At 31.6% G+C, this 27,992-nt stretch overlaps 1 protein-coding gene across 2 annotated transcripts; it reads right to left on the bottom strand.

Moving 5' to 3' along the window:
• Positions 1-715: 715 nt before the first annotated feature.
• LOC139521070 (regulator of G-protein signaling 9-binding protein-like) lies at positions 716-24,985 on the bottom strand. Of its 2 annotated transcripts, XM_071314324.1 has the most exons (8): positions 24,881-24,985; positions 22,335-23,352; positions 8,453-8,619; positions 7,199-7,329; positions 6,377-6,515; positions 4,827-4,924; positions 2,462-2,523; positions 716-1,265 (listed from the first exon to the last, which is right to left on the bottom strand). In XM_071314324.1, the coding sequence occupies exons 2-8, from the start codon at positions 22,455-22,457 to the stop codon at positions 1,146-1,148; spliced, it is 840 nt and encodes a 279-aa protein (XP_071170425.1). In that variant the 5' UTR covers positions 22,458-23,352; positions 24,881-24,985; the 3' UTR covers positions 716-1,145. The 2 variants fall into 2 exon arrangements, with proteins under 2 accessions (XP_071170425.1, XP_071170424.1); XM_071314323.1 differs by lacking the exon at positions 24,881-24,985 and having other exon boundaries at positions 22,335-23,402.
• Positions 24,986-27,992: the final 3,007 nt, after the last annotated feature.

Raw genomic sequence — 27,992 nt, 5'->3', positions numbered from 1 at the left:
TCAAAAATGGACAACTGTCATATTCCTGACTTGGTACAGGAATTTTTATGTGGAAATTTAAACTTGGTATCTATGATGAGTTGTTTAAAGTAGAGATAACAGTTATGTATTTTTTTTAAAATCTTAATTTGCTTGAAACCTCTACGTGGATCCCATGCATGTGTATCGCTTGTGAATAGATTACAGTGAAGGTTACGAAATTGGTTCAGCAACATGGTATATAGAAGTGTTAAACGAGGAGAAACATTTTAATGGACAATTCTGATTCAAGTATTTGTAGATATGCAAATCATATAAGAAATATGAATGTATTAACTATATGTATGACGTCACGATTACTTATTCCTTCACAGGCGAAATACTATCTCTGTGAGTGTTCACGAAATATTCTATCTTGGCATAGCTTTCAGTGAATTTTATTGAAATTTTATGTAATGAAGGTTTTAATAAGCAGTTCATTTTTTTTTTGGAAAATTCTTCTCTTTTTTTTTACAAAATTAACATGATTAAGACGATTGGATTGTGATACCGATACCATGCCATTATGAAAAATTAACACTACATGAATTAAATGCGTTCAATGTGCTTTTGTCAACTAATCTTCACCACGAAAACCCAAAACAAAAACAATTGAAAGCCAATGATGTATATACAATGAAACACATGGAACATGAACAAAAAGTAGCACAGAAAACATTAAAATAGCAAGACCTTAGATTTTTCTTTATTTTATTTGAAATAAATAAAAACAATTTGACATGCGGTTTTTTACCATTGTATTATAGTTTATTCGCGTTCATCTTCTTCTCCTATTTATCGTGATAACATGTCCAGTTACAGAATAATCAATCAAAATATGCCTATAAAGGCTAATCAGTGCAATAATTTAAATTCTATTAAGGATATTATGCATTAATATCTTTAATGTAATTGAGTTTGAACAAGATGACCGAACTATTAATTACAAGAATAATACGCAATTGCACTATATATTATCATGAAAGGTATAGCTGACAAACTGTATTGAAAATGATGAATATCTGAAGAAATATTAAACTCTTAAGTCTAAAATTTTAATTAAATTCGTGGTAATAGTAGTACCGCATGTCATTAACAGTACAACACGATATAATATGCATTTAACATCAGCTGAAGGGCGATTCTTGTAATAATACTATCGTTGTTATAACAACAGATATCAAAAGAATACAAGACACAGTTATAATGATCACACATCTTTTCCTTTTATATCCTTGTCTTATACCCTGAAAGAAAAATACAGTCAGAACATAATAGAAATACAAATATTCATATTTTATATCAAAACATATTCTTTCATGATAAAAGTACTTAGTTTTGTAAATCGGTTGCTACTTCCACTTAGAAGTATTATTATAGGAACATTTGTTGATATGGTTTAAAAGTGGTATTCGTTTTTCATATAGATTAGACAGTTCGTTTTCCTTTTTGAATGGTCTAACACTAAGCATTTGTGGGCCCTTTGTAACTTGCTAGTCTATTCGGTGTGAGCCAAGGCTCCGTAGTGAAGGCTGTACTATGCCCTATAATGGTTTAGTTTTTAATAATTGTGACTTGAATGGAGATTTATCTCATTGGCACTCATATCACATCTTTTGATATCTCTGCATTGCTCTATCATTAGAATGGTAGAATAGAATGATGGTATAAAGGGTAATAATTTGCCTGTAGAGTTATTAAGATGATTTCCTATAACCTTTATAACTGTTATACAAATATTAATATAATATATAACAACAAACCAGATTATATTGATAACAATTGATTATATATATATCACTACAATATAATAATTATTACGTTAAGGTTGAATTTCCTTTAATTTATTCATCATCTACCCAGGAACTTGTCTCAGAACAAACAAAAAAATACATCTATCCACATTAACCCAGCTTCCAGGTAAAGAGATATTATTTTTATTCAAATGCCAGTGACCATTCACAAGAACCTGCGGTCATCCGATTTTTAATACTTCAGTACTTTGATTACTTTTAATATATTCCATTATTAGAACGGTAATATATTACACACAATAACCTTATTCATTCAGTTATTATTATCGTAACTGACACCCTTCTTCTGTTATATATGTATTATATATAGATCATTCTTATTATTAATTTGATATCAAACATTTGACCATTATAATTTAGACGGCATTGCAATGTATTTTTTCAGTGCAATGACAACATACGATTTTGTCACGTTGACTTTTATTAAACAGAAAACCAAAATTAGTGACTTTAATGAAAACTTTGAAGTTGAGTTATGTGTGGAAGTTCATTCTTTAAATATGCACAATTACCTATCAAATATGTCTATATAATGGCGTAGGTGAAAGATTTCCTCTATATTTAAATGCAGATTTTTTTTCGGTAGAACAATTAATGTGATTTAAGTTACTTTAATTGTCAATACTTACTCGTTGAACATTCAATGAGGATGTAGAAGAGGTATCGGATGAGTTGTCAGAATTGCTGCACTCTATTCAAAAAGAAAATATATAAATTTTAGAAAATATGTTTAGAGTGATTTTATAAGTATATACATTGTATGGGTCGTTTTCAAAAAATGTCGAATTTTCAGTACACCCATGCTAACTTTTTTATTTCTAATGGAAATTTCAGTTGTAATGGTTTAAATGAAAGCTTGTCGGATTTGTGATTCAGAACATTAATAATAAACACACCTTACATCTATTTTGATAAGATTAAACTGCATTTAAGACCCATTTTGGAGGTATTTGTCTGCGTACAGTGTCAGAAAAACACATTTCAAATGATTTTTTTGCGATTTTCTGATCGCCTTGATATCTACAAAAGGGAATTTTTAAGAACGTTAAATATTATTCTAACGAAAATTCGTAGCTTCTATATCACTGTATGTAACATATTATCTACAAACTAAATTGAATCTGCGTACAGGAGGTTCATGTCTTTCCTGTTACCGCTACTTATATCAGCCGTGAAATTAATCTCCCTATGAATATTGAATCAGTCAGTGTTGATTTCAAAAGTGCAAAGTAATCTTTACATTTAAAACGCCTCGTTTCTTGAACGACAGTGTAGAGAAAAGAAATTTCAAGACATTTAGTGAAAAAAATATAGCGTACTTTTTTTATGTCTATGCTGTTACCACCAATTTTGATTAAATACACCAACAGTATATTTGTAAAAAGTGCAATAACGTGTTGGAAACCAAATTCACAATAGAAAAACATAATCACTTCTCCAAAGGGAGTAGTTATTTCACAACAGCAATCAAAAACGAAGAAATTTGTCTATCCTGTTATGTCTATCCTGTTACTATGGTTGCTATGGTTACAGTAACAGCATAGACAATTGTAGACAAAAACGTCGTTAATTTTTTTATCTTAACATATAGGTGCAAAACGAATGAAATATTTCGTTGTTTGAAGTCATCTTCAGGTTATAACGTCTTAATCTTCCCAATTAAGCATTCGCAGGTGCAATACTGATATCGGTAACAGGATAGACAAAAAGGTAACAGGATAGACTTTTATATAGTAATATATCAGAAACGTACGTTCCTGTTACCAATGAAATATAGAGAAAAGTAAACTAACTTATGAGGGATTTACTTGATGTTGGGTTTATTTGAAAGGGTGAAAAAATGCCGAACAATATAAATTGCTATCTTAGACTTGCATTACTGGTGCTAATTTTTACAACCTTTGAAAACCAATTTTTAGAGGCATTTTTCAGTACAACCTGGAAAATTGGCAAATTATCTATTATATTACAGAATGAATATATATAGAAGTTTATTCTCTTGAAAACCATCTAATTGTCTACGTAAAACAAGCTTAACATTTTATCTTAACCTTTTCTTAATAAAATTTCTTTTGAAAATGGTAACAGGATAGACAAAATAATGTACCACCGATCAAAAAATGTTATAACATATTCTTGTATGACATCATTAAGATTGCATCTTTTAATATGTTGTTCTTACAGTACTGTTTGTTATGATTTGCTTATGTAGAGGGTAGTTTGAATAAGTAACTTTTAATAATTTTTTCAATTTCAAAATTCGACATTTTTTGAAAATGACCCGTATATGAGACATATTTTTTTCAAATCTGTCAAGAATTGTTTTTCGTTTGACTGTTATGAATGTTCAATTTGTAATTCAGAGACATTTTAGCAATTCCGAGGTTATTTGCTCTGTCAAGTAATACCTTTATTGCTCCTTTGTCGGCACAGTTCTTTTAGTTAGATCATTTTTTTTTAAATTATTTTCCATAATGATTCTACCAAAGTTATTATTATATCATTGTACGAAGGAAATATGAAAACTGAAAAGCGCGCGAACACATGTCTTCTCAAATATCATTTATAGATATGAATATAATATAATTGTTTCTGTGACTGCATACTACATTTATTTGTAAGATCCTCTACGTATCGATAAATAATTCAGCGGCTTATACATGCTGCATGAATGTCGCCGCATACACGTTTTTAATTTCAAGGTTAAAAAAATTCCAGAATTATAAATACCGAACTCCAAGTAAAATTCAAAACGGAAAGGCCATTATCAAATGTCAAAATCAAAAGTTCGAACAGATCAAACGAATGGTAAGCAACTGTGTTTTTAGCGTGGAGGTTAGTATCTTCTAATCCTAACCGTTATTGTCAAAAGATGTTTGAGTTTTCCTTCTGATACTGCTTATTAACTAGCTCCTCCAAATATTAAGTGAAATTTATGAAACCTCTAGACATTTAATGACTTTGAATACTATACATAGAATCTGAAGGTCTTACCTGTCGCACCAGTTCCGACATCTGGGTCTACTTCCCAAGGTTGGACGGCAATAAGATTATTTATATTGTATAGAAGTTCTTGTAAATCACTTATATCTCTGAAAACATTCAAGAGAATGGCTTTAAGGAATGAATTTATATCTTGTAAAATGATTCAAAACAATTGTGTTCTGATAAATATAACTTCTATTGAAAAATCAATCTACTGCTGTAAAGGTGGAAGACATTTTAAAAGTTGTGATTTTACAAATTTTTAGTTGATTTGTAATCAATCTTAACACAATGTTTATGTGTTCTATGTATTAAAAATTATGAGCCTTCCGTGTTAGAATTTGAAAATCTGCAATTGTTAACCTGCATCGATGATTTGTTTGACCATTTAACGCCCTATTTGGATATTTTCGTTGGTTCAGTAAGAACTTTTAATTCGTTCACTGATATATATTGCGAAAATATTTACAACATGAAATTAAAAAGTTTTCTTTCAATTTTTGTCTTTAGTACTTCATTCTCTGAACAATACATTGTTACTTTCAACTCTCAACACGCGTGTCAATAAAATCAATCTGTGGGGAATAAACTGTCAGAAAAAAAGTATTGTCATAAAGTTTATATTATTTCATGGAACAACTGCTGTTTTGAGTCAATTTATATGTCTTGTTAAATATTCAGATCCATATTTTTGACGTAATAAATTGTTATTTTACCCGATAAGTTATAGCTGTTTTGTCGTTCCTTGTCATTCTTTGTATTTTTGAATACTAATTTACTCTCATAAACAATAGTGGGAATTTATTTTGTCAAGTTTTAGTCAAACATGTTGCATTCTAAATCAAAGTGCATTTGCTTGACGTCTATAAACTTCACATTACGTTCGACCGATACATAGAATATGAGAATTAGAATAAATGTTCACAAACTAATTTGTTTAAATACGGATCGAATTTCCAATAAAACCATACTTATATATAATAAAAACTTTCAAATTAGACAAAAAAATCCAATAAATATTGCACATGCTAAAATATTGTGTTTGCCGAGTCCTCCAAATAAAAGCTTTGAACTTAAAGGAAAGACAATATCATAAAGTTGATCGATAGATACTTCAAGTCGTTATTATTCTGTTCTATGTCTTATTCAAAATAATAGCCTCTCGGCACTGCCAGATGCTAGAAATACAGAACGGTTATCAATGATGTTGCACTCGCGAGCAACGAAATATAAATTGAAGTTTTGCAACTGTTTAGTACACCTGAGCTTTCTATAGTATTATGCCATATCGACCAATTATATGTCCCGAAGTTGACAATGAAGTAATAAGAAATACATTTCAGTAGGTTTTAATCTCGATACAAAAAATCGATTAAAACTTAGTGTTATTCATTTCTCGATGACCAATATATTTTATCTGTCTATTCAGTTTTACATTTTGATGATCAAACTCGTTTAATGTAGTTGGTATAAAAAAAAACCAAAGAAGGTTACTAATTAAAAGAAACATGTACAGCTAACTGTTACATTGGTTATCATACTAAAATATTGCGACCTACTTTTCTAATATTTTGATTTCCTCTGTTTCGGCTAGTTTCTTTTCACATTGAGTATTATCTAAACTTTCCAAGGTTACGGTGTGTTTCTTGCATATACTAAAAGGTTCGGCCCATCCAGTGTTTATAAGTATTTTCACATCTGAAAATACAATATTATTACTTTATTTTATTATATTTACCATAGTATCTATGTTGATAATGACAAGTACATGTTTACGTTGAAGTTAGGTTGAATAGATCATGGTTATCATAGCATTGCAGAATATGTGTGTCTAGAACTGTTTTATGTTTGTCTCCTCTGCTCACGTGTGATTATATTAAGATGAATTGCAGTTATCATGGTGTAACAATACGGAATGTTTACTCCTCCCTATCATCCGTGTCCATTGCTACTTTATTTGATTATTTCGAGTAACTAGGATTGTTCACCTTTTCTTTGCATCCGTATCCATTCTAATTTTATTTGGTTATTTCTAGTAACTTAAACCCTGATTATCACATTAGACCATATCAATATGTTCTTCATAAATGATTTGTTCTGTTTTCCTTCGGCGATTTTTAGGGGTATTACTATATATCAATGTTCTATTTTTCAAAGAAACGGACAGAGTTAAGAAACTACGGAGACGTTGATTTGGACTAATGTTGCTGTTTATAAGCGTTTTAAGCATTATCCTCTAAGCTATCGAGCAGATTACAAAGATTCCTTTGTGTATAATAATAAGATCTTATTAATTTTGATATGCCGACATTGAGTGTTGATAAGTTCTTCCTTTTTTTGTAAATTTGCATCAGTGAAAGCAACTTCGATGATAGGTTTACCTGAGTGAAGAGGAAATTCTCGTTGAACAAATAAAGTTTTCAAAAGCTGAATTTCAAAATATTCCAGACAGGCTGAGAACATATTATATATCTTTTCTAATTCTTTTACATCCTCTGGACACAAAAGTTTACTAGAAAAAAAAATACAAAAAGATAACTATAAAATACAAAAAGAATTCACATGAAAATGCATCGAGAGTTTATAAAATTAAAAGAATTTCTACAAATGATGCATGTATGACCATATATTATCCATTCGTTTGATGTGTTTGAGCTTTTGATTTTGCCATTTGATTTTGACTTATATCTAGAAATTGACTATGGGGGTCGGTTGAAAACAAAACTTTGCGACAAAAGAGATGATTTCAGCTTCACAATTGAGATCTTTTCATTTTTAAAGCAAGAGTTCCAAATGGTGAAGTTGAAATCATCACTTCGTAAGTTTTACGGTCGCCATCACGAGTTGGTTGACTGTTATGAAATATCTGTTATACAGATGATATCGGATATGTCCCTTATATCGTAAATTTAATTCCTTTACCTTTACTGAATTGGATTATTTACCGGCTTTGTGATAACATGAACAACACGACGGGCCACATGCCACGTCCGGATCACCTTAAATCACATCCAGTCTTTGGTAGGGTTCGTGTTGTTGTTGTATCCCTATTTGTAACAATTGGAATATGTGATGCGACTGTCGTACAATTTAAAATGCCTGTACCAAGTCCGGAACATGACAGTTGTTATCCATTCGTTTGATTTGTTTTATCATTTGATTTTGCCATTTGATTGGGGACTTTCCGTTTTGAATTTTCCTCGGAATTCAGTATTTGTGTGATTTTACTTTTTTCTTACTGTGAAGGAAACGTTATATTTTACAAAAAGGTTTTAAAAGTAGTAATAATGTAAGTTTGAGTATTCTAGAAGAGGGATCTTTAAAATTAATGATAACAAGGATGTGGGGAGGAATGTCGAGTTAATAAATTTAGTTATATTGTGACATGTTCATTTTCCCTTTTAACATGGAACTATTTCAAAGGATACATATTAAATACAATTAAAGATTGAAATACTACATCAATAAATTTCAAATTTATTAATTATGTTATATTATCAAAACTCGTGTTGTAACATCCTTAGACATTTTTTTTCTTATTTTGTAAAACCATTCATGTAGCTAAAAAGTAAAAAAAAAACATTGTTTACGTTCATGTTGTCTTTTTATTTTCACGTCTACTTTTATGAACTTACTTTCGGAGGGTTGGTACAAGTTTCAAACGATTGGTACGAGCAAGCTCGATTGCCTGTATTCGCATCCTTTTTAACTCCTCCCTCAAATCATCAGAGTCCTGAGATCCTCCTAAACACACAACATGTGTACAGTAAACAGCTGTTAAGTGGTTAAGCTCAGCTACATACTAAAACAAAATAAAACTATCATCATTATTATAATTACTATTAGATATAACTGATGCTAATAGTGTTATTATTGTTTAAGATATAACTGGCTGTTAAACTCATATCAGACAAGTTTCTGGTGAATATATTGTTAAGGAAATTGTTGAACAAAGAAATGCATTTTTACTTAGTCCTCTATGCACGTTTTTTCTTTACATTTACATTATAACGAATCCATTATGTACAATTTAGTATTGAAAAAGATTATTTTAAAAGAGGGGCGAAAGCTACCAGAGGGACAGTCAAACTCATAAATCGAAAAAAACTGACAACGCCATGGCTAAAAATGAAAAGAAAAAACAGACAAACAATAGTACACATGACACAACATAGAAAACTAAAGAATAAACAACACGAAACCCACAAAAAACTAGGGGTGATCTCAGGGGCTCCGAAAGGGTAAACAGATCCTGCTCCACATGTGGCACCCGTCGTGTTGCTTATGTAATAACAAATCCGGTAAATAGTTATTTAACTTTAAATGATGATTGATGATCGAAAACCTTGGCTTGTTATAACCATCCGTGTTTTAGTGCCTGTGTTTCCCGATCATGTGTTTGATAAACAATCAATACAGAAACAAGAAGTACCTGTACAATAAGTGAGATGTTAAAGTTTAATTATTATTTGTTTTAGCTATGTTTATCTTATAGTCTTATATGTCTATAGATTCCATTTTTTTAATTAAATAAGTCACACCAATTGTTAAAGAAATTGGTGTATATTTTTTTTTCAGTTAAAGTTATGTTCCTTTCATGTGTTTCCTGTTTGTGTCATCATGGTTTTTCCTTCGCTGTTTCCCTTTATCATAGAATATCTGCTTCAGAGATAACGACGGATATGTTCTAATTGTCGTAACAACAATCAGGCCCTCTGTCCAGAGACGTTGACATTTCCAAATTAGACTTTTCACTGAATATGTACTTAGATGAGCCACACGACGATGTCACAATGTGGTTTAGGATATGCTTACTTTACCAGAGCAATACGACGATGTCACAATGTGGTTTAGGATATGCTTACTTTACCAGAGCAACACGACGGTGTCACAATGTGGTTCAGGATATGCTTACTTTACCAGAGCAACACGACGGTGTCACAATGTGGTTCAGGATATGCTTACTTTACCAGAGCCACACGACGATGTCACAATGTGGTTCAGGATATGCTTACTTTACCAGAGCCACACGACGATGTCACAATGCGGTTTAGGATATGCTTACTTTACCAGAGCAACACGACGATGTCACAATGTGGTTTAGGATATGCTTACTTTACCAGAGCCACACGACGATGTCACAATGTGGTTTAGGATATGCTTACTTTACCAGAGCAATACTACGATGTCACAATGTGGTTTAGGATATGCTTACTTTACCAGAGCCACACGACGGTGTCACAATGTGGTTTAGGATATGCTTACTTTACCAGAGCCACACGACGGTGTCACAATGTGGTTAAGAATATGCTTACTTTACCAGAGCCACACGACGGTGTCACAATGTGGTTAAGGATATGCTTACTTTACCAGAGCCACACGACGGTGTCACAATGTGGTTCAGGATATGCTTACTTTACCAGAGCCACACGACAGTGTCACAATGTGGTTTAGGATATGCTTACTTTACCAGAGCCACACGACGGTATCACAATGTGGTTTAGGATATGCTTACTTTACATCAGCCACACGACGATGTCACAATGTGGTTCAGGATATGCTTACTTTACCAGAGCCACACGACGGTGTCACAATGTGGTTTAGGATATGCTTACTTTACCAGAGCCACACGACGATGTCACAATGTGGTTCAGGATATGCTTACTTTACCACAGCCACACGACGGTGTCACAATGTGGTTTAGGATATGCTTACTTTACCACAGCCACACGACGATGTCACAATGTGGTTCAGGATATGCTTACTTTACCAGAGCCACACGACGGTGTCACACTGTGGTTTAGGATATGCTTACTTTACCAGAGCCACACGACGGTGTCACAATGTGGTTTAGGATATGCTTACTTTACCAGAGCCACCCGACGGTGTCACAATGTGGTTTAGGATATGCTTACTTTACCAGAGCCACACGACGGTGTCACAATGTGGTTTAGGATATGCTTACTTTACCAGCGCCACACGACGATGTCACAATGTGGTTTAGGATATGCTTACTTTACCAGAGCCACACGACGGTGTCACAATGTGGTTCAGGATATGCTTACTTTACCAGAGCCACACGACGATGTCACAATGTGGTTCAGGATATGCTTACTTTACCAGAGCCACACGACGATGTCACAATGTGGTTCAGGATATGCCTACTTTACCAGAGCCACACGACGATGTCACAATGTGGTTCAGGATATGCTTACTTTACCAGAGCCACACGACGGTGTCACAATGTGGTTCAGGATATGCTTACTTTTCCAGAGCACCTGTTATAACCCACGGTTTCGGTTGGGTTCCGTCTTAAGTTGTCATTGGTGTGCTTTGTGACATTTTTATGTGTTTTGTTGATTTTTGTTTTCTTTTTAATTATGAGTTTGAATATCACTTTGATAACTTCTGCCTTTCTTTGACAATCAGGTTTGAGTAAATATATAAAATTTCTTTCAAAACTAAATAGTTAATCCTCGTTTGTATTCGACGATTTGAATCGTGCACATTCAACAGAAAGGACTAAACGTACTGAAATTTATGGCACAACAATATCATATTAACTTATTTTACGACAATAACCTTGTTATATGCTATTCTCTTCGGTCATAAAGATTGAATCGTACAGGATAATGCCGTTTTATTCTTATTTCAATCATTAACAGTATTTAGATGATTACTGCGTTCAGCTTTTAATCAATAGCATCCCTCGGAACACGTGCAAAATATTGCAGAGGAAAGTTTAGAAGCAACAACTGTATTTATTATTTAAGTTTAGCTCAGATAAGAAAACATGTAAAAAAAAAATGTTTTTTTTTTTTTTTTTTTTTTTTTTTTTTTTTTTTTTTTAAAGTTTATTCGGTTATGACTTAATCTAAACGTTCGAGTTAGATGAAAATAAAATAACAGCAAGTCTAAGATTTTCGGACTGTCTGCAAATATAATACCTTATGTCAATGGATTCTTTCTGATTTTTTTCGTACTACTTTTCAATTCACTTTGAGTGTTTTATGGTTATATGGATATGATGGGTACATTTCAGTTTAAGTGGTTCTGTACTCTTGTTTCGTTTCTTTTTATTATTGCAATTCATGTAATTTCAGATAAGCCAAAGTTTACTTGTTGATTTGTTAAGCTGTATCGTCTAGAGTATCGTGTAGAGTTAAATCTGGAGTCTACAAAAGTTATGAAAAAATCTAACAGAACTGAATTGTCTACTGGATTTTGCATTTCTGGACCCTTTTTATATTTAACCTGCACAATATAAAAAATAATGAGATGTGGTATAATTACCAATTAGACAATTCTCAACAAAAAAACCAAGTGATGTATAAGTAAGCAACTTAAGGTCACCGTACGGGATATTCCAATCAGCAAAATACATACCCTATAGTAAGATATAAAAGGTCCCGGCCTTATTTACGATAAAACAATGGACAGCTAACAAATATAACAGACAACAACCAGCGACAATCACTACATTACAGGCTCCCGATTTAGGACATAGGCATATTACTAGTTTTTTTTTCTTTTTTTTTTCTCTTCTCTTATGTGGTTATAAATCTTATTCTAATTTCCTGTTCTTAGTGCGCATAATTTATATTATACAAGCATTGTACTTAAAAACCCAATTAATTGATTACAGCGATGAAATGAAATTTAGAATTGATTATTTGTAATGTTTCGCCTAGCCAACTTTACATGTAAAACAATCTCTGACAGAGAACAGACACAACATGCACAATTGTAAAACCCTTTAAACAATACATTCTATTAGCTTATATTTGTATGTGAAATATGTCATAGCAACATGTTTTTCTTATAACATCATTATATAATTGAAATTGATATAGTAACATCATACATATAATTATTATTACTTAATGATATTTCGAGAAAGTGATGATTTTAAACAATGACATTTAGGAATATTATCAGATGTAATATTTTGAGCCAGAAAAATTACATAATCCCCCTAAAATGCGATGACAGAAAAATTTAGCGCCATCAGCTAAGAGTGTATGCCAAACATAAGGCTGCTGACGACCTTACACAGAGCTATCAAAAATAATTCGTGCGTGATTGAATATGTGGATGAGGATTCTTTGCATCCTAAGGATTTACAGTCTGTTTCAAAGGCTGTGTACAGAATGAGTAGAAAATCTCAACAGAATTTGCCTAAATCAAGAGAAGATGTTCACACTCTCTTTGAAGGTCAAGCCCGATTAAAAGAGAGGGGAAGTCATAAAAAGCTAAATATTGCAAAAGCGCAAAGGTCCTATGTAAAAAGCGCAAATGTCCTTTTTTTAAAAGCGCAACTGTCCTATGATTTGAAGCGCAAGTGTCCAAAAATAAAAGTTCAAATGTCCTATGAAAAAGCGCAAAAGTCCCGCACCGATGATAATATGATATCATAAACATGTAAACAAAAATCTTAACATATTATTTTAAGTCTAAATCGGATTTTACACATAGATTAGCCACAGCCTAGTCAAATAAAAAAATCACAGTAAATTCTGGTTGAAAACATTTAACAACTTGTGTAAAAATATTGAATTGTCTTTAGTATGGCAGTGTTCGGTTTAAATGCAAGAATTTGAAAAATTGAAGCAAACATTAAGTCAAATTTAAAAATATATATTATACTGTTATCGAGCGATTAATGTCTTGTGAACACCTACAAGAAGCTATTAGATTCTTTAATTACATTTTCTTATTTTAGAATTTCTGGAGCCAAACTATGATCTTATAATAGGTTTTATTTTGCTAAACTGATAAACGTATTCGCATAGAATAGATATAGGAAGATGTTAAATGAGTGACAATGAGACAAATTTCCATCCAAGTAACGAATTATAAAAGTAAACCATTATAGGTCAAATTACGGCTTTCAACACGGAGCCTTGGCTCACACCAAACAGCAAGCTATAAAGGGCCCCAAAAAATATTGGTGTAAAACCATTCAAACGAGAAAACAACGGTCTAATCTATATAAAAAGATTTGAAAAACGCAAAACGAAAGGATGTAATGTTTTAAAGCAAATAAACAATTCGGTTTACGTAGATTGGCATAGCTAACGTGAAGAGCACACTCCACTATATTAAGTAGTGTTTTGAAGTGATTTATCAATTTTCCCCTGCGTCCAGCGACAACGGATAAGGTGTATGTCCTTGACCGAAGTCAAGAAGATACTCAGTGGTTGACTTTAGTTATATTAAAAGATTGTTTGGTTTTATTTTTATTGTGGTTGGGAGATGATTTGCTGGTAATGACAGGTATTTTATAGTCTCCAATAATTTGTATTCCCTTTTTTCATACAATGGGCGATTTGGACCTTACATAGTGTATATCTCAATGTTTATCGTTAACTTGAAAGACATCTTTTTGTTTTTACATCTGTAAGAAAGATTTCAAATGTTTATGAACGACGCAAAACAGACTGTTTAGCTTAAGATTATTTGCCCTTTGACAATTGATTACATGGAATATTCGTCATTATCTCTGTCTATAACAGAAAGAAGAAAAACATATGACGTTGCTTTTTGCCGATAGAACGGACATATAAAACACCTATAGTTCTCATGTCCTGGTTGTATTAGTCGGCACTAATAGAATTATAAAACAAAGATGTAATAGTGGTAACTAAAGATGATGGCGTTGGTCCTTTTTCTCGTCTAGGATTTAACACCGAAGTAATTTGTAAATATTAATTTCCCTACAGTGAAGTTAAGTTAGGTCTGTCGTAAATACTGATTAGAATAGGAATGACTTTTTTACAGAATTAATTTTGTCCTGAATACATTCGTCTATTTAGAATTTTATTTTACCAGGAATAACATAAAGACAAAGTGCAAAAATGTATATATTCATTTTTTTTACCTAAATAAGGCCGTTAGTTTTCTCGTTGAATTGTTTTACATTGTCTTATCGGGCCCTATTATAGCTGACTATGCGGTATGGGCTTTGCTCATTGTTGAAGGCCGTACGGTGACCTATAGTTGTTAATTTCTGTGTCATTTTGGTCTTTTGTGGATAGTTGTCTAATTGGCAATCATACCACATCTTTTTTATATATGATAAATTCCAATAATGTACCTGGAAAACGCAGAAGAATTCAATGTTGTGACACATTCAGTTTGTTAAAACTATTGATAAATTTGACCTAATGGTTTATATGTATTAGGATTAACACCATAAATCAATAGACAAACTACAGAGCTTAACAGTGGCATAGCAGTAGATTGAAAAAGGGGTTTTCTATAGTCTAAAGTGAAATCCCCTTCTCTATTTTCAATTTTAATTTTCAATAAAAAAAAAAAAAAAATTAACCAAAGAGTGTAGTAAATCGGGGAGGGGTAGTTTGTCTACAGATTTATGATGTTAACTTACTTTAGTCACTGTGAAAATATTCTACCTCCACTCATTGAGTGGGGGCAACTTCTGAGAAAGGACCGAAGCTCGTTTTCTCGGCAATCACGTTTAGAAAGAGGTCTATATTGCAATCACATTGTCTGTCCATCCGACTATTCGTCCGACAGTTCGACCGTCAGTTTGTTCATGAAACACGTGTTTTCGTCACACTTTATCTCCAAAATTAAGTAACAAAACGACTTCATATGTTTCCAGCATCTAGACATTGATGAGTTGTAACGTATGTACCTGTCCTAAGTCAGGAATTTGATGTACAGTAGTTTTTGTTTGTTTATGTATTTTAAACATGTTTCTCGTTTCTCGTTTTTTTTATATAGATTAGACCGTTGGTTTTCCCGTTTAAATGGTTTTACACTTGTAATTTTGGGGGCCTTTCTAGCTTGTTGTTCGGTTTGAGCCAAGGTGTTGAAGGCCGTACAATGGTTTAATTTTATAAATTGTTATTTGGATGGAGAGTTGTCTCATTTGCACTCATACCACACCTTCCTATACCTGTTTTTTTGTTTTAGTGAATCTTTCAGATACCTACATAACGTTTGCCGAAATTTTATTTTGTATCAAGGAAATATCTAAAACAATTCTTGTAAATCATAAGCTTACCCTATTAAGGATACAATGGATAACCAAAATAAAGACATTTAAAAAAACCAATATGCTACCTTTTAATAACAATATGTTTCTATTATATTGTGAATTGATATCTTACAGTGCGTTTCGATTGTTTATATGACTTCAGTAATAATAATACTTCTAATAATAATAAATAAGTAATAGGGATGATAATTATGATTTAAAGAAATATGATAAATATGGCTGTCATTATGTATATTGATACTCCTAGAGGAAAGGGAATTCCAAAATGATAGTCGTTTATTACTTTCTAACTGTAATGGATTCAGGTATCTGTTATACGAAAGTTGTTATTCTATATCTACAATTTTTTTCTGACTATTACATAGTGTAACAATAACAATGATATAAACTAATCTGTCTTAAATTTTGCATTAGAACCTGATATTATCTTTCTACGCTTCCCACAAGCTTGGAATGAAGTAATTAAATTACAAATTACTATGGTAACAAAAAAAGACAAATCTAGTTTCAGTTTCCTACAATATTTTAAGTACAATGTCAGTAAGCTGACAGGAGAAATATATTTTTCAAAAAAACTTTAGTCCATGTAACTTACGCCGACGTTAATTAAAATATGTTTACTACAATTGTCAATAAAGAGTCCCATTGTTATTCATCACTGTTCTCAACAGAAATATATAATATCAGTGAAGGAAAACAAATGGTGGTCATCGTCTCGGGAATACTGAAAAATGACTTCTGTTTAGCATGCAATATAGAATGGATATCTTTGATGAAAGGAAGAATATAGATTAGTTATTATCTTAAATGTCTTTGTAGTTTTGTTTCAGAAGAGATAGTGGTTACTGGCTTTTTCATCTTGTATAAGAAATGTTACCATCGCATGCGTATGTCAATATTTTTTCATGATAAAGGTAAAATTTATTTCAAAAAAGAGTAAATGGTTATAATTTACACTCTTTTTGCATTCATATAATAGATTAAGATGTAATTCATCAATGTGAAATATTGGATTTTATCTGTTTAACATATACTTTGCGAAAGCACGTCGTTTATTCAGCTCTTGCATGCAGTAAATACTGTTCTGTATCGAGCTATCAAGCACTTAATAAAAAGTGGATTACTTTTTAACAAATACTAAAAAAAGTTAAATCTGACCAATATTCTATCACATATTATGTGTTCACGTTTTGCCTACACTTACAAACAAAGCTTGAAACAGGACCTGCATTTCGGTCAGATTGACCAATATAATAACCGTTGAACTTATTTCCATTCATCACTTTAGTATTTGGTTTTCTAAGATGTGGTTTGTGTAATGTTGTTGTGTAATATTGTTGTGTGTAGGTCCTTTCTTGTTTATCAAAGGCGTTGCCAGTTTATTTTCGACTTATGAGTGTTATTTTCCCTCCTCTTATCTTCTGCCTCTCCTTTAATGGCGTTGTCAGTTTGTTTTAGATTTATGAGTTTGACTGTACCTTTGGTATCTTTCGTCCCTCTTTTAAACAAAACTACAAATGGTAGTTGTAGGTAAAATTTGTCCATTTTTCCAATTGTTCTTTTATAAAACTATTTTTTCCGTTGGTTTTTATCACATCATGTGACAATCAATATTATTCATATTAATAGAAAAGAATAATTTCCGTTATTTTATAATGATTTCACTACATTTAACAATTCTTACGAATGAGATGTTCCTTTACGTTAACGATAGGGTCAAATATAATTCAGCAATCCTGGTCAATTAAAGTCAGTTAAACAACACTTTTTATACGCAAGTGTTTAGGATGTATTCCATTGTTTGTCCGTCAGTCCGTCCGTTCGTCCGTCGTCAACATGTTTGACAATAACTCAAAAACGCTGTAACCAATTAGCATGAACCTTTGGTGAATTTTTAATATCTATTGACTTGAGCTCCCTTTTAATTTATATAAATTTTAGATCCTACGTTTCGGTGTAATGGGGTTTTATTCATTAAAAATAGGTGGATTTTTCAGTTTTCGTACAATAACTTTAAAACTCTTTAAAAACCAATTAGCATGAAATTTTTGTGAATTGTTTATATCTATTGACGTTTCCTCGATATTTTTACATATATTTCTGGAACAGAATTGATCAGTCATGGACATTTTTCTTTGAAAAAGCGAAAAGCACACCATGCGCTCACGGCGAAGCTCTTTATTTCTTCTTTTTGAAGTATTTTTGATAAACTTCACGGACTTCTTCAGTTTGTAGTCGTATTAACGATAAAATATGTACGGTATACAATTCTTTGACTTTCTAACAATCACATATCATGGAGGTTTCATAAAATTCTGTACTTTTAATTGATAGAAAGCAATCGCAAGGCATGTCAATATCAAATTGTATTTGTTAATAAAATGTAACATTCATAACAGCATGTGCTTCTCTAACAAATCACAACAATGTATAGAAAAAAAGTAAAATCACAAAAATACTGAATGAACTCAGAGGAAAATTCATACGCACAAATTTAATACTACAGCTAATTATTTCATGGTTATAGCATAAAAAATAAGTTATCAGAATTGTATGTTAGTAGGTTCTTAATGCAAACATGCATAAAAGAAGACGAGTAATACATATATCACGTGACATACATGTACGTCAATGAGACAGAAAATCAACAGGATATGCAAAATGTTAAATGTATATTGGTTCACACTTTAATTACACCATAATAGAGTTCTATCAAGTGTATTGATCATAGCAATGAAATTTACAGTTTTCGTTCCATTTTTTTAAATCTAGACAGAAGCTGATATTGTGTATAGGTTGTCAGCCAACATAATCAAGATTAACATTGTGTATCATACACCTGTTTTTTGTGATAGCTTTTGGATAATTAAAGCATCTATGAGCTAGTATGTATGTCATTGAAAGACTCTAAAATATCTCTGTAGGTAAAGCAGTTACTCGTGTATATGTTAACCAAAATCGTTTCGGGAAATGGCTATTGTTGGGTAAATGTGTAATTTCTTATTGTGATTTTATATTTTTTTAGAAGCGAATATGTTTTGTTAAATGCATATCAAAAAGCGCGTAATCTTGTCTTAGTTTTGTCTTCTCTTCTCCAATTGACCACACTAGTTTTAGAATTATGATTTTTTTAGGCACATTATCGCTTTAAAATCCTTTATTTATATCAGAAACGTGAACAGTTAGCTGAATTAATATTTTTTTTAGTTATCATAAATAATTGTTTTCCAAGTTTAAGGGGCATTTCTTCTTTACACTCTCTAGTATTCATCAGCTCCAGATATTCATCTTTACAAAATAATCGCTGAGGTTGCAGCTTTTTTTCGTATCCAATAAGATCATCCTAACTGCGTATATACATCACAAAAGACCAACTAAATTGTATAATAGCGGTATTGTTGATATAAATAATAAAACAATTTGACTATAATAACATTCATTTATATATGATTGTGTAGAAGAGAATCGAAATTGTCACTGTAAACCGAAGCATTCCATTTCCGATCCGGTATATCATTTGAATAGAAAGAAAATGTGGTTATATTATAAGCTTAGGGAAATGAGACACACTCCATCCAAGTCACAATTAGTAAAAAGTAAACCATTATAGGTCAAAGAATGGTTGTTTATTAAGTCTGGAAATCAAATTACTGTCTTCACCCCAAAATCACTCCTGGTACCTTTGATAACTAATTGCAATAGATTTTTCTTTTCAAGGTGGTGGTGTATGTTAAAATTAAGTTGATTAATTTTAAAAAAGAAGATGTGGAATGATTGCCAATGAGACAATTGTCCACAAGAGACCAAAATGACACATATATGAACAACTATAGGTCACCGTACGGCCTTCAACAATGAGCAAAGCCCATACCGCATAGTCAGCTATAAAAGGCCCCGATATGACAATGTAAAACAATGTAAAACAATTCAACGAGAAAACTAACGGCCTTATTTATATAGAAAAATGAACGAAAAACAAATATGTAACACATAAACAAACGACACCCACTGAATTACAGGCTCCTGACCTTGGACAGGCACATACATAAATATTGTTGCGGGTAGAACATGCTAGCGGGATCCTAACCCTCCCCCTAACATGGGACAGTGGTATAACAGTACAACATAAGAACGAACTATAAAAATCAGTTGAAAAAGGCTTAACTCATCAGATGGACACATATACAAGTAGACGTGGCCGGGTACTTATACATCCCGACAACAAAAAGACAGTAGGAACATATATGATAGTACTCGCAGTTATCTGATAGCTAGTTCAAAGCCACTAACAACTTATAAAAAAATAATACATCTAAGACTAAACTATCAATCCGTACACATCCAACATCCAATGGATTTAGTGAAAAGACGTCATAAACAGTCAGAGAAAAACATGACCTTGTGCAATGCCAAGTTACAGGTATCGACAGATTGTGATCCATGAATGTGTATATATATATAACATACTAGTAATATTAAGTATGCTTTTAATTTACTGATAACAAAATCAATAACTATACCAATAAAAACAATATTCAATGATCTTATTACAGTTTTGAATAGGTAACCTTTAAGAATAAGTTTATTTAAAGGAGCGATAAGTTTACAAGGATCATTTCTAAATTTCCGGGCAAGGTTAACAACATTTCAGTAAAAATGAGGATATGCTATCCCGTTTGAAATAAGTTTTCTACAGGTACAACCAAACTTCAAAACCAAATCTTTATATCTATGGAAAAATTTCGTAAAGGTTTTAAGTAATTTATGGTAACAATATCCCTGGTTTAATAATTTGCCAGTAATACATGGATTGCGTTTGTTAAAATCAAAAACGTCACAACAGACTCGGGCAAAGCGAACGAGCTGTGAAATATAAACACCGTAAGATGGTGCCAAAGAAACATCACCATCTAAAAATGGAAAAGTAATAATAGGGAACGAAAAATCGTCCCCCTTGTCGTAAATTTTTTTATGGAGTTTCCCCTTTAAAACCGAAATATCTTAATCCAGGAAGGGACAGTTATTACCGTATAAATTTGCTTATTTAAAGTAAGTTCCTTGGGGTAAATTTCAGCAGTAAATTCCGAAAATTCTTGATTATTTAACGAAAAAATATCATCAAGATAACTGTAAATGTTGTTGAATTTATCAATTAAATGTAATTTCGACGGGTCTTACTGAGTTTAGTCATAAACTGTGATTCGTAACAGTACAAAAACAAGTCTGCTATTAAAGGGGCACAATTAGTGCCCATGGGGATACCTACAACCTGTCGATAAACTTTGTTGCCGAAACATACATAAATATTATCTAGGAGAACATTAACAGCTTCAATCATCTCATCACACCTCCAGTAAGTATATCTAGCGTATTTACCTTTCTCATTAGAGAAGAAGGTTTTAAATGAGTTGCAGCAAATATATTTGCATTCAGCTTTACCAAACGACCATTTAATTAAATAGGAAAACTTTTGTTTAATAAGATAGCGTGGAAGTGTGGTGTAGAGAGTAGAAAAAAATCAAAACTGTCCACTGAATCAAAAGGGCCATCAAAAGCACGTAATTTATCTAAAACATCCAAAGAATTTTTTACACTCCAAAAAAAGTTTATACCACTATGTTCATATATTTTATTACAATAGTTTATAAGTTCTTTAATAGTAGTTAATGAACTAGTCAGTTTAGCCTTATAGGGTTGACAGTGTGATAATCTTTGACCTTGGTTTCTATGAAAATCAATAAGGGCCATGATCTCTTCTCAGTAATTATGAAATCCATTTTGCGTTAACAATGTTTATACCATGACCTTATATTAATTTTTGACCTTGGAAACTGACAAGGTCATCCTCTCCTATGGGAATCATGTACATTTACTACCTAAGATTAATTAGATCTGTTTGTTTGTAAAATACTTTGCCTACACACGAACGGACAAACAAACTCAATGGACGGATAATATCGTTGATGACAACAAATTTATGGCAATTGATTTGTAGAGGACAAACAAACAAAATGAACAGATAAAATTGAGAAAGGAAATGGAGGAGGTGTCAAAGAGACAACAACCCGAACAAAGGGCCAAAATGTCCACCAATGGGTCCTCAACACAGCGATGAAATTTCCATCTCTATAAAAAGCGACTCTACTCTAGCATCTGATTAAAAAGACTAAGCAAAATTGTCTTTTTCCCTATCTTTATAAATGAAGGATTTTATTGGATATTTACCGTTGATTAAAAGATTAATCCCGTCGGGTAAATATGCATAACGAGTTTGCAATCTAATTGATAAGTACCTGGTACGAGATATCAGTTATTGCTTTAGTAATAATAGTTTTCTGATAGTATTTCAGTCACTGATTTGGTTTCAATTGATTGCTTTTTTATTGAAATATAAATAATAATGTCTTTACTAATGTAAATTTGGCTATATATAATATTCTACAACAAAAATTAAATGATCATAGAAAACATTTATATTACATTTACCCTACCTTAGCACATTCCTGTTTTGTTGTTGAGTCGACTTTCTCCGACAATGCTGTTTTAACCTGAGAAAACGATGTTAACTGGACTGTTGGAGAATCGCCGTTAAGACGCGAAAGCGAGCTCATCATACACTACCCCGGGCATAACGAGAGGTGTAGAATAATTAAATGTTCAAAATGTATCTGTAGTTCGATTTATGTGTTCCTAAAATACTTCCTTCAAAAGACGTACAATGTTCGAACTAACATAAACTTATCACTTCATAGAATAATATATCATCACTAATTATTCTACGATGGAAAAACAAGAATTTTAAGTATAAGATGCAATTTCATTTTATCTTCGAATATATCAAACTTTAGTAAATCGGTAAACGTTGTTAGTGCACAATAGATATATTTGATTGGAAGCAAGTGAAACAATCAATGAAGAAGATTTACTGAAGATTTATCTCCATCAAATATCACATTGAAAATAGCGGCTTATCTTCGTTGTTTCCATTATGTATACAGAGCACCTGTATTACCAAAGGAATTCCCAGGCAGTATCGACTTGTGTATCCATATCCAGTTTTATAGAAAGATCTACAAATAAAGTGTCCCATAAGTATCACTGTTTCCAGTGAACCTTTTGTCAGGTTCAATAACTAGACATTGTTTAAAGCTTTACTTAAATACCATGTTATCGATATTATTGGGGAAAATCAGTTTTCAAATATTAATTGTTGTTGCCACTGGATGATTAGAAGTATAAACTTAAAAGTAGTTTTCCAATATACTTGTCTTCTATCCGTCTATATCGGAAATAGCTCTTGTGAATTGTGAAGTTTTAATCATTCCAAAAACTACATAAGCTAATGTTAAAGTTCATTTAGACAGAATTAAAATTGTCATTCTTTATCTTGCAATGATCAATGGATGATCTGTAGACAACAGGCGCATGTAAAAATGCTTGCATGCAATAATTATCTCAGGTGCTGATCGATTTGGACGGGTCGTCTGTCTCTGCAGCAGACGATTTCCGCTGAAAAAAAATGTGTATAACTTTCTGTTATGAATTGCTTTCACCTGTATGATTATGTGAGTTTTATTCGTTACAATAATGATTTTAATATAAAATGTTTCATTGGTGATCAATACAGTCAGGTGCAATCACTATAGTAACCAAGTACCTACTATTTAGCGAGTACGTTCAATTAGACTTAATTACCGCAATTTCATTTTCATAATTGGTATCAGATTATTGTATAATTAGCTTGATGAGCAGCTGTAAGGAATTTCTTAACTTAATGGATATTACATGTAACATTACGCCAAGAAATACAAAATAAATCACCGAAATTACTAAGATAGTTTTAATGTAAAAGCCCGTTTAACTTTGAAGAATAGTATTTGTCATTTAATCCTGGTATCTATGATGAGTTTATTTACCACCACTGTGTCAATGTCACTGCTGGTGGAGTTTAAGTTACCCGATGGTATCACCAGCCCAGTAGTCAGAACTTCTGTTCTGTGCTGACATGAATTATCATTGATATGGTCATATTTATAAATTAACTGTTTACAAAACTTTTGAAATATTAAGGCTGTTCTACCTACCTTATGAATAGATTACTTTAGCTTTGTTTGGCAAAATTTTTAGGAATTTTGGTCCTCAATGCTCTCCAACTTCGTACTTTATTTGGCCTTGTTAACTTTTTTGGATTCAAGCGTCACTGACGAGTCTTATGTAGACAAAACGCGCGTCTAGTGTAAATACAAAATTTAATCCTGGTACCTATGATGAGATTATTTGCACTAAAAGATGCATTATAAATACTTGGCATAACTTAGTAATCTTTTTAAGTATTACAGAATCAAGAGACATATGATTGGATTTGGTGATCATTTGTTAAACAATAATCTTTGAAAGAGTAGGCGCATATATTTTAGAACAATACAGTTGTCATATTCAACCTATAACGTCAATGTAAACTTAGGAAAACAAGAGACACATGTAAAAATATTACTGACATCGATTTACAAAAATGCTCAACAGTCGACACAAATGTATTTTAATAGAACAGCTAACACTAGTCAATATCTAGTCACTCAAAACGCTTAAAACAGTCGATCTCTAGCTAGTAACCCTTATAGAATTCTTGTATCAATGATAACCTACATATAATCACACAAACAGAGCTGAGCACCTTAAAGTTACTCGTATACAAAAGCCTAAAACAGGGTATCTGTATATGTTTAAGGTATTTCTAAGTTAACTTCAAATACCACGTTGTACTCTCAGACGCGTGGTATAGATGGCCTTTTTCAGATTTGGGTTAACTTTTTTTTGTGATTTTTTTTCAACTATAATCTCTTATTCGTAATTGATATGGCCGTAGAAGGGGTTTGATCAAGTGCCACTGATGAGTCTTATGAGACAAAATGCAATGTCTGGCGTATTAAATTTCAATCCAAGAATCTGTGCACAGTTTTATTTAAAGATGTTTGTTATTCGTTGTTCTTCAAGTGCTTACATCTGCAGCATTCATGCATTGTATAATATTACTTACAGTTTAACTTTCAGCTGGAATATACAATCCGTTTGAATAAAAGTTTTACAAGATGGCAGTCTTTGTCCTTCTGGTTCATTGATCTACAGAAATAATTCAATATTGATTACTTTATTTACTTCTATAAAGTGATTTAGGTTTTTGAAGAATGCTTGAACTTCAATAACTGAGTGGGATATGATACCATTATAAAGCAATTATCACATTCGTTTCTAGACAATAATTACAGAGATTTCTAGATTGTTAAGGCAGTTATTTCTAGTATTGTTTGTTTTTATCTATTATAATAAAATATGAACGATTTGAAATTAATGTTTAAGAACCTGTGTATGTGTTCTTATTTTTTGAAACAAAGAACTGGGAAATCATATCGTCAAAAGTACCGCATGCAACCCAAACGATATCAACAAAAAAAAGGAAAAGAAAATTACAGATTTCAGCATTGTGTCAACAACAAGAAATTTAATGTTTATATATATGTAATGCTCTTGAATGGCAAAATATGGAAAATTAAGCGAGAACTTGAATCAGAACTAACATATGTGTACCATACAAACTTAAGTCTTTACTGGCAATATACATAACAATAACTTAAGACAAAGAGTGACGGGTTTTAATGTATTCAATTGCATGTTCTTAACCGTTGTACACAGTGAATGATATTTTATCTCGCACTACAAATTATCGAACTTTATAGGTGTATTTTTGGTTTTTGTGTCGTTTGACTGCTGTATTATTGACTTTTATCTCACATCTTCTGTTATTCAGATTTACATTCAACCGTGTATCTTTTTTATTCTTAAAAACCTTGTTAAGTGGACTACTAGAATTGGCCTCATTGTGACTTTAAGATGAAGAACAACAATACAAACGCTGTTCTTTAACTTTTTGTGTGTTTTGTTGTTGTGCATGTGCTGTTTTTGTGTAATTGATATATACCCCAATATCATTTGTTTTTCTATAATATTGAATGGTATTTCAAATAAGACTATTTACGTCTAATCTAAACTTTTGAGGCGAACAAAAAACAAACAAATATCACACATATATTCAACACAGCTATTAATACCTATAAATGATAACTTATTTATAAAAATATGGAAATAACGATAGTAAAGAGTCATTTGGTATTAATTATATACTGGTACGCAATCTTGTTGATGTAATTCGTGATGTCGCTCATAAAATATCTCCATGAAAAGTGATAATGAAACGAAATTAATTTGATGGAAAAAATCTTCTTTATACAAAGAATGAATATATCAAAAGACATGTGTGATATCGGTATGATGATGAACTAAAATAAAACAAAACATTGTGTCGGTTATCATAATAGCTTTTGAGAAATAGGAATAAATGATAACTTGAATATTAAAGATTTAAGGAAAAGGGACATTTAGATAAACTCATCATAGAAACCAGGAAAAAAATTTAATATTTACGCCAGACGCGCATCAAAAATGTTATAAAAGGCCAAATAAAGTAAGAAGTTGAAGAGCATTGAGGACCAAACATTCCTAAATGTTTTGCCAAATACAGCTAAGGTAATCTATTCCTGAGGTAGAAAAGCCTTTGTTTTCAAAAATTCAAAGTTGTGTTAACAGTTAGATGTGCAAGATATACAGACCACAGTCTGGTCTGAAAATGCAACTCAGAGCTATACTATATTTTTCACATTCAATTTTTTTTTTAACTTTCATCAAAAGTATTCTATATCGACAATTAAAGCAAAGAATATTGGTCCAAAAGAGACAACGGCTCACGAAAACAAACGATTTAGTTAAACTTCACAATGATAAACATTGTATTAAAGACCAAATTATTAACTATAATAGGTTTATTTCGGCGGTTTAAACACAGGGGGGAAACAGGAAAGAATAAATGAAACATAGTTAGTACGCTTTTTTTATTTGAAATCTATCAAATAAACTCATCATAGATACCAGGTTTGAAATTTGTAATCTATAGTTTGATTTTGCTTTAAATATATCTTGAAAATAATAAATAAAACCATCATTCGTTTTTGTATGTCTGTTTTGTCTTTTTATTTTGAAATCACAAAATAATATTTAAAAAATGATTTGGAACATAAAAAAAACATACAATGAAACTAATTTGTCGTGTTTGCCATTTGAAATTCTCAGCAACAACAAAATGAAAGACTAAACAAACGAAAATTATTCTATTCATTACTTTGTCCTTCATTTCTCCTTCTTTGAATTTTATTCATTACTTTGTACTGTATCTCTTCTACTTTTAATCTTATTTCTGATATTTATGAGGACAAATTGAGGTTTTCATTTATTTATATCTGATGTACATGTATTTTAAATTAATGAATAAATCCGATGAAATTTTATCAGTTCAAAAATTTCTAATCTTTTATGGAAATGAGAAGTGAAATTGAATATTGATTGCTATGGAAAGCTCTAGAGCCGAGTATATCGACAATAAATCTATAGCTGATCATTGTCTTTTTCCCAATTCACCAAGTGATTAAAGATGGAAAATGTTTATAAATTGTATTTTACAATGAAATATTATGAATTGTACACATTTTCGAATTGTTAGTATGAGTGTAAAGTATATTATATAATAGTGAAGAATTATATTTTTGATAAATTGTTTACTAGTATTTTCTTTCCATTAAAACTATTCAAACTTTTATAATTTGGTACTATCAATTTAGCCTCCAGAACTAGAAACTAAAGAATCAACAGAAATTGCTTCCATTGTCTCGTACCTTAGCTGAATTTGGCAAAACTTTAAGAATTATTGGTCCTCAATGCTCTTCAATTTCGTACTCTAAGTGGCCTTTCTAACATGTTTTGATACCAGCGTCACTGATGAGTCTTTTGTAGACGAAACGCGCATCTGGCGTAAATATAAAATTTCAATCCTGGTATCTATGATAAGTTTATTTACAACCACGGGGTCGATGCCACTGCTGGTGGAGTTTATATTCCCCGAGGGTATCACTATCCCAGTAGTCAGCACTTCTATGTTGACTCGAGTTATCATTGATATGTTCGTAATTATAAATTAATTGTTTATACAAAACTAAGATTTTTTGAAATACTAAGGCTTTTCTACCTCAGGAATAGATAACCTT

This window comes from Mytilus edulis, chromosome 4, assembly GCF_963676685.1.
Source record: "Mytilus edulis chromosome 4, xbMytEdul2.2, whole genome shotgun sequence".
In the NCBI taxonomy this organism is placed as follows: Eukaryota; Metazoa; Mollusca; class Bivalvia; order Mytilida; family Mytilidae; genus Mytilus; species Mytilus edulis.
This window is presented reverse-complemented; position numbering and strand designations above follow the sequence as displayed.

Bases quoted from the DNA above. Each gene is read 5' to 3' on its own strand.
- LOC139521070 (XM_071314324.1), bottom strand. From the start codon at position 22,457: ATGATGAGCTCGCTTTCGCGTCTTAACGGCGATTCTCCAACAGTCCAG. The intron at 6,516-7,198 runs GTAAACCTATCA...TTGTATTTTCAG, and splicing joins AGAATTTCCTCTTCACTCAG to ATGTGAAAATACTTATAAAC. The intron at 1,266-2,461 runs GTAAGTATTGAC...TTTTTCTTTCAG, and splicing joins CCTCATTGAATGTTCAACGA to GGTATAAGACAAGGATATAA.